Source organism: Rhopilema esculentum, chromosome 16, assembly GCF_057945365.1.
Source record: "Rhopilema esculentum isolate cy_ngs chromosome 16, ASM5794536v1, whole genome shotgun sequence".
In the NCBI taxonomy this organism is placed as follows: domain Eukaryota; kingdom Metazoa; phylum Cnidaria; class Scyphozoa; order Rhizostomeae; family Rhizostomatidae; genus Rhopilema; species Rhopilema esculentum.
The window spans coordinates 10,664,448-10,682,031 of NC_142830.1; the positions used below are offsets into that span (position 1 = coordinate 10,664,448).

General features: G+C 35.9%; 2 protein-coding genes across 2 annotated transcripts; one reads left to right on the forward strand and one right to left on the reverse strand.

The window, feature by feature from the left end:
- The first annotated feature begins 669 nt into the window (after positions 1–669).
- LOC135682577 (uncharacterized) lies at positions 670–8,199 on the forward strand. Its single transcript, XM_065197537.2, has 2 exons — positions 670–1,227; positions 6,698–8,199. Exons 1-2 carry the CDS (start codon positions 1,047–1,049, stop codon positions 7,450–7,452), a joined length of 936 nt encoding a protein of 311 aa, XP_065053609.2. The 5' UTR covers positions 670–1,046; the 3' UTR covers positions 7,453–8,199.
- Positions 8,200–8,381: 182 nt separating this feature from the next.
- On the reverse strand, positions 8,382–16,122 carry LOC135682576 (plastin-3). Its single transcript, XM_065197536.2, has 5 exons — positions 15,418–16,122; positions 14,118–14,395; positions 13,116–13,334; positions 10,331–10,696; positions 8,382–9,130 (listed from the first exon to the last, which is right to left on the reverse strand). The coding sequence occupies exons 1-5, from the start codon at positions 15,857–15,859 to the stop codon at positions 8,522–8,524; spliced, it is 1,914 nt and encodes a 637-aa protein (XP_065053608.2). The 5' UTR covers positions 15,860–16,122; the 3' UTR covers positions 8,382–8,521.
- Between the last annotated feature and the right edge of the window lie 1,462 nt (positions 16,123–17,584).

Consider the following 17,584-nt stretch of genomic DNA (forward strand, 5'->3'; position numbering starts at 1 on the left):
CAATTCAAGACTAATTTTTCATATTTGATTAATTTTGAAACATAACCTCGCCAATATCAAGATTTTACCTTGCAACTATTATACCTTCGAACTGAAATGAACTTTAATGGCTCTTTGCATAATTTATGTTTGTGTTACAATTAAAAGTACAAGAGCAAAAACATTGTTTTGATAATAAAGCCCTCCTCAACTATTAGTCTCAACCTTCCTCCAAACCAGGCTTGTAGACCAGGCCAGAATCTCTGCTTCTATCTATGACCGTGTCTAGTGACAGCGTATACTGTATAGAAGCAAACAAAATATTGCTGGAGTTTCGGATAATTGCCTGGCATTTCTAGTGATCAATTTGCATGGAAAAATAGAGCATTGAAATGTGTCTATCATAGAAAGAAATAAGTCAGCAATCTGTCAGCAGTTTTCACTAGGCGTATTTGTTTTTCCATTTACATTAACTTTTACCCTAAGAAGGGTCTAGTCAATCTTCATTTTCTCGTTTATATCATCGTTGGGGAAAACAATCGTTTACGAGACTCACAGAATTCCACCCTCTGTCTTTCAGCTACTGTTATTTAAAAGGTTGACACAGCAAAAAGTCAGTAGCTTTTTTTCTTTCGATCTAATTCACATTTGTTATCAATTGATTGGGCCAGCCTCTTCGAAAACGCAAAAAGCATATCGTTAAAAATCATACTCGCTTTGTTATGCAAATACCGCGTGGGCTCCCGCGAACAAAAGAGGGCCCTGAATAGAATGCCGCAAGGGAGAAGAGAATTTATGTCAATGCAAGATCGAGGACAGTCCTGTTGATAAAAGGTCGCAAAGCGAGGCTTGTATTTGAATTGATTGAGGCGGAGTTAAACAGCTGCTTTGCAGTGGGCTGCGTCTCAGATGCGAATTTGCTGACATGATTTAAGGATGAAGCGCGGTACTATTCAACTTATATGCAACTTAAGGAGGTTAGCAGCAGAACCAAAGAACATTTTTATCAATTTGAACTAAACTACGATAATCAAGACGCATTCAAAGCTTGTCTTCAGTAACCTGGCATGGCTCTTTCCGAACACGCAGAACCTCGTCGCCATTCAGAGTGTGAACTGGAACAAGACACGATTTCACTAGCTTCACTATCAGATGCGACAGTGCAACAATCGCTAAGTGGAACTTTTCCTCCATTGCTTGCAATCAGAAATAGCACAGATACGTCAATAGCAACTAAAGGCAAAGTTGGTAAGTAGAAGATTAGCCCGCTAATTAAATTTGTAATTGATTTTATTATCAATTATAATGAGTTTAATTATTGTCAATTACGATCGACATGAAACAAGTGTTTGCGTTTAAATTCAAAGAAAGATGGTGTGATTGAAGCCTAAACAGCACAGTTTTAGGAAAGGAATAAAGATCTAGATTTGCGAGATTTTAAAAAGGGGTTAAAGTAATTACAAACAGTTACTCCACCATTTTCACGAGATGGAAAAAATTCTTTAAGATATAATATAACTCTGGATGTATCTTAATCGACAACCTAGCGATACACACTCAAAACATTTTTAACATTTGTTTACGAATCAAGAACAGAAAGTTGAGTTTTGATTGTGAAATTATTGTGAATATCGATTAAATGTTCCAATCCTTTCGAGACTCGATCAGCCCCCTGGTATGTTATTCGTTAATTGTGTACAATTCACTACCAAGGTTGTTATTCCCAAAGTACTGATTATCTGCACTCTTTTCAAATCGGAAAGTTTTGTAATAATTTTGCATTGTGATCGAAAAGTTATCAAGAGGACTCACTTCTCAATGATTCCTGGCAACATCATGAAAACTTTATACAAACAAAGCAATCTTTTGAAACGGTGTTTCTTTGTTCTGAATTTGCTAATTACTTGAGAGTCAAGAATCAAGTCTTTAAAATGGTATTGTACATTCAAAGATCGGTATTTCGCGCTATTTTCTTGATAAAAGAAGAAATTTAGGTCACGACAGTATCAAATTGAAACTTATGCTGTTCATATTATTGATTTTTCATAGCGAATGACGTTGTTTTTCGACTGTAGAAGTAACCATCAACTTGATATAGAAATCGTCTGAAATTTTCTAATAAATATGTCATTTTTCAATTTGTCTTACTATGGCGAGAATGTGTTGGATCCAGATCTCAGGCCCAGCACTGATTTAAGAAAAAAAGACTAAGCAGAATATTTTCCAATCTTCTTGGTCAGCGACCGTTCAGCACGCATAGTGTTATACAACACCATTTAACTCATTCCAACTCTGATGTGACAGAATCTAGTGTAGAATCCATCCTTATTTACGAGGGGTGTTTCACTTCATAAGTGACGTACAATTTTTTCGGGTTAAAAAATCCTTCAATTTTGGGCCCGGATTTGCGGATTTTTTCTAGATTTTTGATAACTTTTTCGAACTTTTGTATATTCCTGTCTGGACTTTTCTACCTCCTTGAAAATGTAAGCTTTTACACCTCCTTGCTTGACCATTTTGATTATATACTGTCTTGCCCTTTTATTGTCCTTTAAGTAAGACAATTAAACTATTTTTTCTAACAACGATTGAAGGGCTCGTCCAACTTTCTGAAGAGGCACTGGTCTCCAGACTTTCCAATGTTATGTTAAGCATTTGTGGTGCCGAGATAGGTTGTTGCAAAAATATGGATTTGTTGCCGTTTTATCGCTTGATGTCAGGCAAGGAATGATTGGTGCACCAAAAAGGACTGGAATGAGAACTCATGTTACCAAAGAAGGCTATCAGCTAGAGCAGTGTGACCAGATCTAGCATAATATCATGCAGATCGCCCATCGTATCTTTCGATCATGTTTTTTATAGTTCCCATAGATTCTCGTATAAAATTTCATTTCTTTAGGTAATTAAACGCTGATGTTGTCACAGATTGGCCTTATTTCTTTGATATGGCACCGGGTTTATTGGACATTTCTACATCCTTCTAAATCTACTGTTCAGGAAAGATAGCTTTTTGATGTATATTTAAATTCTTATGCCGAACGTAGATGGCCCAAACAACAGAAAACATGCATTTGCCTTAGTGTCTTGAACAAGGTGTTCCACATCTTGTCACTGTTTTTCACTTCAGACTGTTGTCACTCCTGCATCCATGATATAGAAAACCCATAATATTGATTGAATATTTTGCTTTTGCTGCTGTTCAAAAAAGATAACTCTGTTTTTGTTGTCTATGATATCTTACTAATTGCACAGTACCCATTTGTACAGTACCCATTTGCTAACTTTGCAGCAACATCAGTAACATCAGACCAGCTCTTGCCAATCTTTTTAGAACTGTGTTTTTTACTTGGAGAAGGTATGTGATCTGTGGGTGTTAGCTTTTGTAAGTGATGATGCATCGTCAAACAGAAAATTTTACAAGTTGCACCGAAAAATTGGAGACAAAACAGAGAATGGGGTGATACATTGTTTTGTGAACCTTTATGCGAAATTCCGTTATAACTACTTCTGAAAACTTACCCTGAATTATGTAAACAAGAAATTGTTTACATAATTCAGGGTTTGACTTGCAATCTAGACTTAAGTGGAACAATGGGAAAACGCTAATGTGGAGTCATATAATGCAGGTTTACACTGATGATCTCAGCCATGGACTCCATCTTGTTCCAAGATTGATCCATGAGCATCTGCACTTGAGTCCTTATTCTAAGATGAAGGTTTGTTTTGCTGCCCAAGTGTTAAGATCTACAGTTGCAAAAGTCCTACACAGGTATTATCCTTCAGATTATCATGCTACAGCAGAGATTTGTGAAATACTTGACCTTTTCTTTGACAGCTGTAATGTGAGAAATCAAGTCGAGCATTCAAGAAAAAGGAAAGAATTCCTCAAGCCATATTGTTCACAAGATGACAAGCGCTATTTTTGGTTAAAAGATAGGTTTATCTCCTACTTAGAAAAGTGGAAGTCCAGTTAAGAAAAAAACAAAAACATTTCTTTCAAAGCAAACTTCTGAAGGAAAAAAGATAACAGTCCTTTTTAGCGCAACATAGTTTCTTTTTGCCGAAGGCTATGACTTTGTTTTGTCTGAGCGCTTTTCTTAAGACTGCCTAGAAGAATACTTTGGTAGGCAAGAACAGCTAGACTGGCGCAAGAATAGTCAAGGTGTCCAGCAATTTGGATACAATGATAACATGATTTGTGTTGCCAGACCAACAGCACCAATGACTGGAAACACATCAGGGATTTACAAGGGAAGACACAAATCATGGTTTCATACAGATGACACCAAACTTGCAAAAAAAAGAAGTACCAAATGTCTAAAAGCTTTACTTTGCATGAATTACCTAAAAAAATTAAAATTATTTGCATAACAAGTTTATGCAGAATAGTAATTTTGTAATTCAGTACAGTTTGTTGGCGGTGCAGAGTTTGAAAATGTCTTTGAAAAAAGCAAACATTTTATATCATATTGGCTAAAAGCTTTTTCGTCTGACACTCCTCAGAGCATAAAATGTCAGAATAAGGGTCCAAAAGAGCACGATGAAAAATATATACCCATTTGTGGATCGAAATAGGCCAATCAGAAAAACGCAAGCACAAAACCGCTATTGTTGACCAATCACTGCCACGTGCCTAAAGAAAAATTACCACTGGAGTGCAAGAGAGAAAACGAACTCCTTTTGTCTACACAATGGCGGCATTTTCGTTTGTATGTAGATCAATTCCAAAACTGCACTAGAATTTGATTTGTACTAGAATAAATTGCAGGCGCGAGGCAGGTGGAAGAAGGCATCTGTGAACTGAACATTAGTGTGGACTTGCGAAGCCCACGAAAATTTTGCGATTTCAACAAAGAATATAAATAAATTTATTATTGTCTTACACAAGGAAGACATTGACTAACTATTTATATCAAGTAAAGTCGCAAATTCACAAATCAACGAAAAAAACTACGTAAAGATCAGCTAGGCCCTCAAACAATCAAGCCCGCAATTTTTCTGAGGCGAGTGTGGAGGCGTTCGGTCGAGCGCGATCATGGCCCGAATCCACACGTTGCTCTTTTTGTAAAGGTTTTATTCCTGTTATCAGTAGAGCTTAGTTCAATACATTTTATCTATGCTATAATTTGTCGTGAAAAGTTGATCATTTGACTTCGTCGTTTTGTATTGAAAACACGCCGCGTTGCATTTTAACGAGAAAAAACCGCGCTGCAATTTGCGCCTACTGATGACTCATTCAAATGTGTCATTCTTTGTCAAAGAATTTAATAGCAAACAAATTGTCAAGAAATTAGAAATTTTACAACTCAAATTGCTAAATTGTATACAATTTGACAATTTGCACCAAAAATAAACTGCTATGTTTTGTTCATTATTCAATTTCTTCATTTTATTTGCACTTCATTTTCACGCTTGGTTATTTAGATAGGTTTAACAACGTACATTGCCGGCTGGGTTCAGGGGACAGCTTAGTTGTTGCAGCATTTTTAGATCCGACAATATTTAATTGTAATTTTCCGATCCGACAATGTAATAATAACAAAATATGTTTACAATATACTATGTTCTCCTTTATTCTACAAAATACACTAAAATCCCTAATATAAGTATTTAGATTATCGTTTAATTGTAAATATCGACGACAACTCTCGTAGGACTCCTACATCAATAAAGTTAGAAGTGAAATAATAAGGTTCTTTTTCATATTGGCCAAAATAGCTCATTACCTAAGTAATGGTTGATAAAATCTCATTCTGCTTTGCTACCTCTAGAAAAGTTTATGAAATTTAAATCTGTAGCACTCCCAGGGGCAAATTTAATATCAAAGTTTCAATCATACAAAACAAACATGAATGGTAGTTAATCTCAAAGACTATCTATAGTTTATTAGACACAACACATACTGCTAGGCTGAAGAAACTAAATTGAAATGACTTCCTTTCTCCTTAAATGCTTTTCATTTTTAAGCATCATTAATTAAGATTTCATTAATTAAGATAATTTTGTGGTAAATGTGTACATATATTTAGAAAAATAAAAGATACTAGTTCTTTGAAGAATTCTTGAAAACCATCTACGCCTATTCTGAAAAGATAATGTTGAGGTTTTCTGTCCACCCTCCCTTAGTTCAGTGTTGCTATCTGTGCTATTAGAATACATACGTCGCAAATTTGTTTGAGGTGGGATAACTTTTCACTTGTTTAAAAACGTTTTTGGTCTCAAATAATTTGTGCGGTTTCATACCGCCAAGATTCAAGCGCTTGATAGATGCCAATCTTTGTTTTGTCATTACAATCTGCTCTCGATAAGTGGAACCCCGGATAAATGGAACTTTCGTTTAGTGGAACCAATTTCTCCGGTTCCTTGGATTTGCAAATGAAACGCTCGATAAGTGGAACATTCGATAAGTGGAACCATCTTTTCGGTCCCGTAGAGGTTCCACTTATCAAGAGTAGACTGCATATCCTATTATTTTTTATCATTTTGCATAATCACTTTATATATTTTTCGTTTTAAATATATAATTCGTTTTAAGTTAACGACCTAACCCATATAAGCAGTTATTCCTTTTAGTCACACAAGACGATTTTCTAGTCAAATTTCTTTTTACCCAACGGTTTTCTTGAACGTTTTATAATTTTATTTTGCAAAACAATATGAATGAAACGAAATTAAGTTTTTCTCCTTATTATAAATTGTTTATTCTTCTCCGAAACAGATATTGAATATGAAAACATCTATGATAGCAAGCTCAAGGATCACAAAGTCACTAAAATGAGGAGAAAATCCAGAACTATCTATAACAGTTTTCAGCTGCAGGAACTCAACACAAGATTTGCCAAAACTCAGTACTTGGCGCTTCCTGACAGAGCAGAACTTGCTGCTAAGCTGGGGCTGTCTCAAACGCAAATAAAAATTTGGTTTCAGAATAAAAGATCGAAGCTAAAGAAGACCTTAAAACTATATGGAGGTCAACGGTTTGACGTATCACAAGATTCTTGCCCCGAATCGCCATATAACGGAGGACATTCTAGTCTCTCTCACGTGTCAAGGCTTGGAGATCCTTACGAATCAAGGATGGCCTGCTCTTATGGTCCCGTAGGTCCGTACGTTGATTACTCTGAAGAAATTCCATTCTTTTGCTATCCTCAACGACCATCTTACTTCCAAACCGCAAAGCCAAGCATCAGTTCCAAGATGAGCCACAACCCAGCTTCAAAACTAGCATTTAATCACACTATAAAGCCAGAGCAAAAGATCACACAAAGTTGCTCACCTAAAAGCGAAGCAAAGTCCTATCCGCTTCGCCACCCAGATCCGTTACCAGCAAGCTATCTTAGTCCCAATTATAGCCACCTAGAGCATGGGTTTTATCGAGACTACAATGCCACTAGCCATGCATATGGAGCACCAGCATCCCATTTACAAGTTAACCTTGGACAATGGTCTATGTACCCTACTGCTGAAAGCTAGAAACAAATATGTCAATTAACCTTCAACTAGTGGGACATGGGTGTTTTATTCTAATCTATTTGTTAACATGTACAGGCAATATTAAACAGGATGATACTTATCTTGTAACAATTTCCACTTGGGAACGAGGTCCTCAAGATTTTTGAGCAGAAGATATCATGATGTATAGACATTTTAATAGGTTCATTGAAGAAAAACGATGTTTAAACTATGGTTATTCAAAGTAATTCTTTTAATTAAATAAAAAGCAAGATAACAAATTGTAGTAACATTTTAGCAGTAAATAGTAACAAATTTAACAATCAAACCATTCAAATTTTATGATCGAATGCTCTTTCAAAGAATCATATCATTCTCTCAGACGTTAGGATAATAGGCGCCTTGATTTTGCTGCGTACAGCAAATTTTGAGCAAAATACTTCCAACATGTTTTTCAAAGATACTATCTTTATTCATTTACTGTGCTCTTATTCTCTCTTGCTAGAACTTTGATCTAAAACTTAAACGTTAAAGATTTGGGCAAAGAAAAGTATTTTTAGTTTCAATGCAATAATTTCGGTTCAAGTCCTTGGCAGATTTTCTATATTCAAGCTGCCTTTATCCATAAAATGTTTAAATGTTTGCTTTTATCGTGCAGAGGCTTTCTGGAATTCTTTCTCTGATTCATTATACGTACTTGTAAATAACATAATGAATAGAACACAGAATACAAAATATGAAGGTTTTATGGAGAAAAAGTTAAGTATATCAATATAAAAAATTATCAAATGATATAATGCAGCACTTTTTTTGCGAAAATTTAATCAAAGTTTTAAAAGGTAAAGTCTCAAGGAATAAAATGTGAACCTTGCTCTTTTGTGTAACGACTTACCATTTTATTCGAAACTTTGGAATTTCCTTTCCACATTTTTGCAATGTTTTATTTTGCGATCGACGTATAAGTAGCAGTTATTTAACCAAATCATAAAAAATTAGGTTTCAGAATAATGCTGATTGTAATAGAATCGTCCTATTAAAATGCAAAAGAAAATTATAGTTTCTGGTTCTCATTATCAACTATAAAACTATTTTACACTTTATTACTGTGTTCAAGGATTTCCCGAGCCATTAGGCAGGCAAACACTGTCATCATCATTCTTGGTCGCACCTCAACGATGTCTTCTGGTAATGCATAAACCTTAGCGCCAATCTTTCGTGCAAGCGAGACTGCATAATTAGCATTCATTAATTTCTCTTCAGTATCATTGCCTGCCCTGACCAGTGAGTAATTGACGGACTTTGGCCTCAAGACGTCAATCAAATCCAACAAAACAATGCTTGTTGAAATAGACTGATCCTTAAAACCTGTAATGCGAGTTTGCTTACCTCCCCGTTCTAAGCTACTATTTGCCCATTGAATTATCTGCAACTCTGTGATTGGCTTGGAAGACTTACTGCACTGTTGAAGCAATAGGAGCGTATAGAGCTTCATCATTTGCCAAACTATTGCCAAGGTAAGTTTTATGTTTCCATTTGCAATATCAGATCCAGCAATGCCAATTGTTGACATTCTCATTCCAGTGCAAATCTTAACGACCTCGTTGCAGTTTTCAAGCCTTTTCATTTGGGCTCCATTTTTCTTGAATGGCGGTTTGTTGAACCGCTTCAGATTGAAAGCCCTTGAATTTCGTTCTGAAATCTTCAAGAAAAAAACAACACATAAGAATCATAAAATTATTACCCGAAATACTTCTTGGAATGAATTACCAACTAGTTTCAACATTTTGTGATTCATTCAGCTCGGTTTTCTAACGACTGAGAAAATTGAGCTATCAGGTAATGCGAATTTATTTCGCATCAATTGCAGAAGTGCAATTTTTTCCACAAACAACTTTTTCAGTGCCCATTCAATAAAATCAACTATTCGATTTATTAAAGTAAATAAAAAAACTGCATTAAATTAATGCAAAAAGGCATCGAAAACTTAAAACAAAGATTAAAGTAAAAACATCCACCTAACATATTGGAGGGATGTGAAACGTAAGTGAGTTTTTTGGGGGGTTAGGACATAATCAAATAAATGAAAATTTCATCAATCGCAAAATAAGTAATTAAGAGAATCTAAGCATTTTTAGCAAATTTTTAGCAAACATCCTGAAGGCAGAACTAATTTAAAAATGTACTGTGGCTTCTATTATGATGAATTCTTAACTAAGAAAGAATAGCTAAAAAATTGTTTCCAAATTTTCAGGCCTATTTGCGTTGTTGCAATATTGTTGAATAACATATCTTTCGTCAATGATTTTTTTTAAAATGAACTGTATCATGTTTTAAAATACCAACAGACGAATTTGAAAAATAATAACGATAGAGTATGTAAACGTTGCAATTAACAATTTTTACCTTGCATATTATCAAAGGAAAGTTGCAGGATCGATCAAGTTTGATAATTTTTTAGAAAAAATCACCTTTTTATAGATAAACGTTTATTTCCAAAGAGAGAAAAATAAATTTTCAAAAACCAGTGTCGCCATTTGAGCAATACAGAAAATGCTTATTTCTCTCGTTTGAACGAGCTTCTTTGCCTTTTGCAAGACAACGGTCATGTGATTCTGATACAAAAGTTGTTCAAGTGTCTCAATCCTCGAGAGAAATTCTTTCTTTAATTTACGGGTCATTTTAGAGGAAAACGCCACTTCACCTCGACTTTCATCAATTTTGAACATCAATTTTTTACACGTATAAATGATCATTTATTGATAGGATCTACTCAAGGATTGGCGTTAGATGGCGACTGAAATGTCCAACGAACATCTTGACTTTATACACATGGCACAACCTTTTAGGTATAGCACAGCATTAGACAGAAAAGCTATATTATTTCATAGGTGCTACTCACAATGCCTAAAACTTGCAAAAGTGCCCAACCATCTTGCAATTCATGGTGCAAATCAGAAACGAACGGCTCCGCTCCGAGACTGTTGATCCAATTCCTAAAGGTCTTTTCCTCCCGTGTCTCGTACAATGTCTCCTCTTCTTCTTCGCTTTTTTCTTGTATTTCAAGACCAGGGTAGAGTTTAAAACAGTTGCAAAGGAAGGCGAGGTTCAACTTGGAATTTTCATTTACTATGTCTCTTGCTCGTATGAACCTTCTACATTTCATTTGCACAGCAGCGTCAATAATTATTTGGGCCCTTATCAGCAAGTCTTCACTTGTTTTGATTTCTGGTAATTCCAGGATCAATTTGTCTTTCTCTGGAAAGATCTGTAGTTCAAAAATATCGGATTTCTTAACAAGTAGAAAATATAGAAACAACATATAGAAACAAGTGTCTATGCAGCGAAATTTTCCCAGTTATATTTTCCCATCTTTTCGATGCGTTTGACACCAAAATTGTCATAATTTGACCAGCAGAGGTGTGTTTAACCAGAGTTTGAAATTAGGCGTAGTTTAGATAGCGTTTTATGGGCGCAGCGAATTAAATTATTGACCATAAAATATTGTACGTGTCAATTTAATGCGCTCTTAATTCGCTAACTAAAACCGAGAGCGAAGCAAATAATTGAATTCGCTTATAATGCGCTCACTTGGGCGCATTATCAGCGCGTTATGAATCAAAATATGAATCAATTCAATCAAAGATACTGGAACAGTATCTTTGATTCAATTCGCTTCGCTGTCTAAAAGCAAACAATAAATTGAAGCGCTCTACGGGTGCATTTTGAGCGCATCTAATTGAATTTAATTCGCTGCGCCCATAACGCGCTGTCTAAACTACGTAGTACTTGCCAAAACCAAGGCCAGTTTGTGACGTCACAGTGATGTATCGGGTCGACAACAATCCGAAAACTGCGGTTGAACAGAATAGGTTTTAGTGAGGGAGATAAACAGAAAAATTGTGCACATTGTGATACAAGCACCAAAATTTCAGAAAACCCCAAGTTTGATACGCTGAAAAGGATGTGATATAGACCTAAATCGTATCTTGCCCATAAGATCTATTTTTAGACTGTGGTACTCCGGTCAAGACCTCTAATGTACCTTTGGTCATAAACGGAGAACTCCAGGACATGGAAAGTTGAAATTCAAAATAAAAAGACAGTTTGACAAGTCAAAAAAGATGTGAGATAGACCCGATTCATAATTTGCCCCTAAATTATATTTTTACTCTGGTCCAGACCCCTGGCCATAAACGGAGAACGCCAGGTAATAGAAACTTGGAACTCTCTATATAAAGGCAGTTTGACATGTAGAAAAAGATTGGATATAGAACCAAATCATTTCTTGCCCCTAAGTTCTATTTTTTAGACTGGGGTGCTCTGATACAGACTCCTAACTCTACCATTGGCCATAAACGGAGAATGGAAATTCTCAATATAAAGGCAGTTTGATACGCTGACAAAGATGTGATGTAGTTCATATTCATATCTTGCACTCTAAAAATAGAACAAGGGGGCAATACTCAGTTAGGGTCCATATCCTATCTTTTTGAGCGTATGAAACTGCCCCTTCTTGCAAAGTTGAATGCTATCCTTCCAAAATGAGACTGAGATACGATAATACCGTCAATAAAGGTCTAGGGCAAAGTACCCCAGTCTAAAAATATAACAAGGGGCAATTTTCAGTTGGGGTCAATATCCTATCTTTTTCAGCGTATCAAACTGTCTATTGTTGCAAAGTTTCATGCTAGTATCACAATTTGCACAATTCGACGTAATAAGTGATTTAACAGGTCTGAATAAGTTGTTTCGCCTCGACTCATCAATGTGACGTCACAGCTGGAAATAAAATTTCGAAATGCAACTGCAAAATATGCATACTTTAACACTCAATAAAAAAAGAACCATTTAACTTATCGGAATTCTGTTTTTTGTATAAGAACAAGGGCGAAGGACTCCATAGATTTTTTTCAAAATGTTGGAATGGTAAAATTCGCTGCATAGGCACTTTAAGAAGTTTCCGAGTAAGATAGCAGCCGGAAAATTTATTCAAAATTCTTGCACTAATGACCAAAGGAGATATACTATAGCCTTATACAGCTATTGAATAATATTTTTGTAGGACCTAAGAAGAGTCTAAGGAGTTTCCTCTTTAAAGACGTTTAACACTTAACAACGGGCTATGCTGGTAGTTTCCACGATCACAGTCATGAATTGATAATACCATGAACATAATACTTGACTTGATATTAGAAGACATATTGTGTAAGGAGAGACCTATATGTTGTTCAAAGCATCAAATGATTACACAAAACGAATTAGCATTATAAAAAAGGCATGAAGCTCCAAGCTTTAGTGTTTTGAAATTCTTGTTTGAATTCTAAACATGTCTTATAATTTTTTCAAACCATCCCTAACTATGATCGTTCACAACTCAACAATCCTATGCTCGAGAAATAAGTGTTTTGAAGTAAAATGACTTGAGCGTTAGGGTCTACATAAACATCCAACGATGCAACATCTTCCAAAAAACTATGATGATAATTTGGAAAGGCTTTTCATTCCTTTTTTATAATCTTTATTCATTCTGCTGTGATATGAGATGTCAATTTCTTCATTACAGGGTTCTATCACAACTTTTGTTTTCTATCTTTCTATTTGGCTTTCAAGTATCAAAATATCAATACAAGAAAAACCGAAATAATTGACAAAAGTGATGTTATCGTGAATAAATGTTGATTTACCTGACTGAAAAGAATTGAATAAACTTCAGAGTCCTTTAGGTCACTTGCAAAATTTTTTATCGTCCTAGTGGATCCAGCTTGTTTCAGATGATAGTTAACCCATCTTATCAAAATGTCCTCTGACGTCATTCTCAGCAGATCGTCTTCCGTTTCCCAAGCTTCGAGCAGAACTTGGAAGCCTCCAACATTTTTCACGCCAGAATTTGTGAGCAAACCAACCTTATTTACAAGAGATCTATATCTTATCAGATATTTCTTTAAAACTCGACATCCTATTTCAATAAGGTTAGACTGGCAGGGATCTATTTGCTTGGCAGTAGAATGGGGCAAGACTTGTGATTTTCTTTTGCTAACTTTGCCACAAGATATAAATAAATTGATCAAATTTTGATAGAGAGTTAGATTGCGTAGGTGCAAGTGAAAAAATTTTGGATCTAATCCGACCCACACTTTAATATGTTTAAAGTGACTCGGAAAATCCACTCTGCTCGATTTCCTTCATGCTGAATCAAATGCTCCAAATTGTTTCTTTTTTAATAGTGGGTGGTGCTGGTCTAGAATTTGTGGTGAAATAGCATACAATATACTAGTTATTGGGGTGTGTAGCTCATCAATTTACCTTTAGATTTCTTCAGATTTCTACCAATGAAATTTGACACATTTGTGAGCATGCTATAGATGTGTGCAGAGGAACCTAGTACTTGACTATCATGGATGATATGTAAGGATTTCCCAACACGTGGAGATAGGAATACAATGATGAATTAATTTTGTGGATACCGAATACTCAAGTTTATGGGACACTATTTTTAAGAAATAAGCGGTGTTTTCCCAACAGCTGAGGGGGCACATGCCTTTGGTGCCCCCGATCCCTACGTATCTTGTTATTATTTACGGTGCATTGCACATTTCCTTTGAATGGATTTTAGTTTTTTTATAAAGCAAAATTGGTTTCAGCTATGTCAAAGAACCAACAAGACTTGTAGTTTCAATGCAGCTTACCCGAAGAATTTGCCAAAGCAAACCAAGGACTAAGTGAGGTGCTCCACGTAAAACATCCTCTGGTCCAATGTTAACCAGATTGCAACCGATTGAGGTAGCCGAGTTTAGGGCCAAAGTCAAATTTTCATGAATAGTGTACACGTTCAGTTTACTTTTATTTATTGCTCTTTCGTCAATCGTACCAGGCGAGGCCCAGTTTATTAATTTGCATAAAATGATCCCATCTTTTATTGCCTCGAAAAGTGCCGTTGGTGAATTCATATCAATGGGAAGATATTCTACAAAGAAAAAACAAAGTTTATTAGCAAACTATACCTTTTGAATGTGCTGGTAGGCCGATGGGCCTTCAAATTAACCCACAAAATTATTAGAAATACTGCCAAATCTAGGCCATTTCCCCTTCGTTTCAAATTACAACGTTCCAAAAAAAAATTCATGCATGCCAGAACATAAAGATAACTTTATGAATCTGAAAGGCCAAACTAGCAAAAAGAGGCAAAGATGAATATCACTACTTTGTTGCAATCAGAAAAGGACTAAACTTGTTATTAAAAATAAATGGGGTGCTTTGCTCCCGGCCTAGCTTTCTCGCCATCTTTATCATGCTCAATAAGCCAACGTATTGTGATTTCCTCAGAAGTGGTTGGAAATTTTACATGGATATGTTTTTATGGAAAGGAGTTTTTAATTCCAAAATATTGATGATACAGCTCGATCTCAACAAATGACAAGAAAAACCACAAAAAGGTCCTTCTTATAAAAATCCCGACTACTAAAGGCAGCTTTTTGATTGACTGCATCTTAAATTTAGAAAATGTACTGCTTTTCCTTATCAAATGGCGAACAGGGGTGGCTGAGTCCTCTCAATGATACAGCCACGTAGCTGCAGAGGGCACGGGGGGCTGTGCCCCCCAAATGAAAATTTTGACAACAGCTTGTCCCCTCTGGCTACAGTTTTTCCAAATTATATTTTTGAAAATTTGGCATATTTATATTTCCATGACCTTGATTTTGTCCAAATATATCTGTCTGTTATATATCTGTTTTCCTGTTTTAAAGCCTGCCCCCCTGAGGTATGGTTCTTGCTCAAGTTTGCCCCCCTAGCCGACACCTACAGCTACGTAGTTGCAATGATATAGAACTATATCATTGAGCCCCCTATAAAAAATTTCAAGAGAGGCTCGAGCCTCCAAGTTCCCAGCCACTAAGCCACAACGTAGCTGGTGTCTATATGATCATACGTTGGGAACTCTCGTGTTTCATTTTTTTTTGAAGGAAAGATGTAACCAAAGATACTTACTTGCAACGTCAGAACATTTTTCCAATGCAAGATTAACCCATTCTGTGAATGCAACTTTGTCGTCATCATCATAAGAATGCTGGGTTCCTAGCGATGAAACACAAGATGCCCCACCTGTCAGCTGCATACTCGCCTTCTTTGTTAATGGAACAAGTTCTGTGCATAGCTTTTTCGATGCTAGCGCTTCAAATATCCCTTGAAAGTCGTGAAAGTATATTTTGTCGCTTGATGACAACTGAAGCTCAGGCAACTTCTGTCTTATTTTGAATGCCGGTATTTTTTCTCCACACGCTGCCAAAAGGTTTTGAATACTTTCCACTTTTATGAAATCTTGTTCATTTGCGCAAAATAAGTTGAACTGTTCTTTTATTTCCTGCAAGACATCTGGTCCGATTTTCGTGGCAGATTTATTTGATATCGATTCAGTAGCTGGTGAGAGCATCTTCCAACCCACTTCTTTCGTCTTCTTTGCTTAAAGAATGTTTAACGTTAAATTTTTTAATCAATTATTACCTTTTGTTGATTAAATCTGATGTCAAATTAACTAATTCAACGCTTGCTTTCCTTTACAAGAATGATTCAGGACTTCAGCTTTGGTTTCCCACTTTTTTCAACTTCCTTAATCATTTTTCTTTCCTCGATCCCAGGGCAAAATGATGATTTTCTTGCAATTTGATTCAGAAATAGTAAGAAGATACGAAACGGACAAACGGCGCCGGCTATATAAGATATAAGGTTTGACAGCCATGTGCATGACTGGCTAAAATTAGGAATTCGGTCAAATGAAACCCTCTTTTTTTGGCTTCGGACTTTGTAAATAAAATAAAAAATGTCCTAATCAGTAGCTCGTCGAGAAACATTTAAAGCATTTTTGATACTCAAACATTTAAAGCTCATTAGTCAATGGTGATGTGACATCTTTCATAAAGATTTAAATTTTGCAAAGAGAAAACATGAAAAAACATACAACTTTTAACATGTTTTTATTGAAAATAATTTGTTTTGAATTCTATGCCAATTCATTGCCAAGTCAGTGGAGAGAAGGACAAAGGGCGCAAAGGGGAAACAGAGAAGAATATAGGGGATACAGAAAGTAGACAGAAGAGCCCAATACTCTTTTTAAGGTGGGCCCCTAAAAAGGTAGAACTATCTTTTATTCATGTTTTTAGTGTGGCATTCACAAAAGGACATTAATTTTGGTTCGTCTCAATTTCGAAAAACTGTTATTTCTAGATTTCGTTCTAGTTTGAGGAGAGATAACCGAGTTTCTTAAGGGAGGCAAAGTAGACTTCATTAATGATATAGATAAAGATCATCAGAAGCGATGTATATCGGATAGCACAGAGAGAAAGTATTCAAAGTTTTTGTAAAATGATATGCACATTGAAAATAGTCAATCACTGTGAACATTCTGACATTTTCTTATCATAAAGCACTTAACTCTGCCATCTATCTTTGGGCTTATCTTAAAAAACGATCTAAACACAGATATTTTCAAAAAACGTCCAAATCTGCCCTCACCAGCAAAGTATTTTAACAAAAATACCTTGAAAAATGCAAACGTTTAAATCATATTGGCTATAAGCTTTTTCGTCTGACAGTCCTCAGCAGTAATGGCGCCACGGGAAGAACTGGGGGGACATATCACCCCCCCCCCCCCCCACAGTTCTCGGCAGGATGAATTTTGTATTTCGCCTAAATTCGATGAGAAAATTTTGGGGGAGGGGTAATATTTTGGCAACGTACTTTTGTGATGTAATCCTATCATTTTAAATGTGCGTTTGCGTAACCAATCATTAGTCATGGGCGTTCTTTTTAAGTGCCTAGGCAAGCGGCACTGATTGGTCAACCTTGACAGTCATGTGCTCGTGTTTCTGATTGGCCTATTTCGATCCACAACTGGGTATATATATTTCTTAGCGTAGAGTTTTCGATCTATGTTCTGACGTTTTAAACTCTGAAGAGTGTCAGACGAAAAGCTTTAGTTTACTAAATGTTTGCTTTTTCAAAGCCATTTACAAGTTTTGTACCACCAAAAGATTGTTTGAATATATACTCAGTTGATGATCGAAATAGGCCAATCAGAAAAACGCAAGTACAAGACCGGTATGGTTGTCCAATCGGTGCTGCGTACCTAAAGAAAAACTACCAACGGAGTCCAAAAAAG

Coding starts and splice junctions, on each gene's coding strand:
- LOC135682577 (XM_065197537.2), top strand. CDS start 1,047: ATGGCTCTTTCCGAACACGCAGAACCTCGTCGCCATTCAGAGTGTGAA. Junction 1,228..6,697: donor AGCAACTAAAGGCAAAGTTG/GTAAGTAGAAGA, acceptor TCTCCGAAACAG/ATATTGAATATGAAAACATC.
- LOC135682576 (XM_065197536.2), bottom strand. CDS start 15,859: ATGCTCTCACCAGCTACTGAATCGATATCAAATAAATCTGCCACGAAA. Junction 10,697..13,115: donor ATTCAATTCTTTTCAGTCAG/GTAAATCAACAT, acceptor TTTGAACTACAG/ATCTTTCCAGAGAAAGACAA. Junction 9,131..10,330: donor TTTTGCAAGTTTTAGGCATT/GTGAGTAGCACC, acceptor TTTTTCTTGAAG/ATTTCAGAACGAAATTCAAG.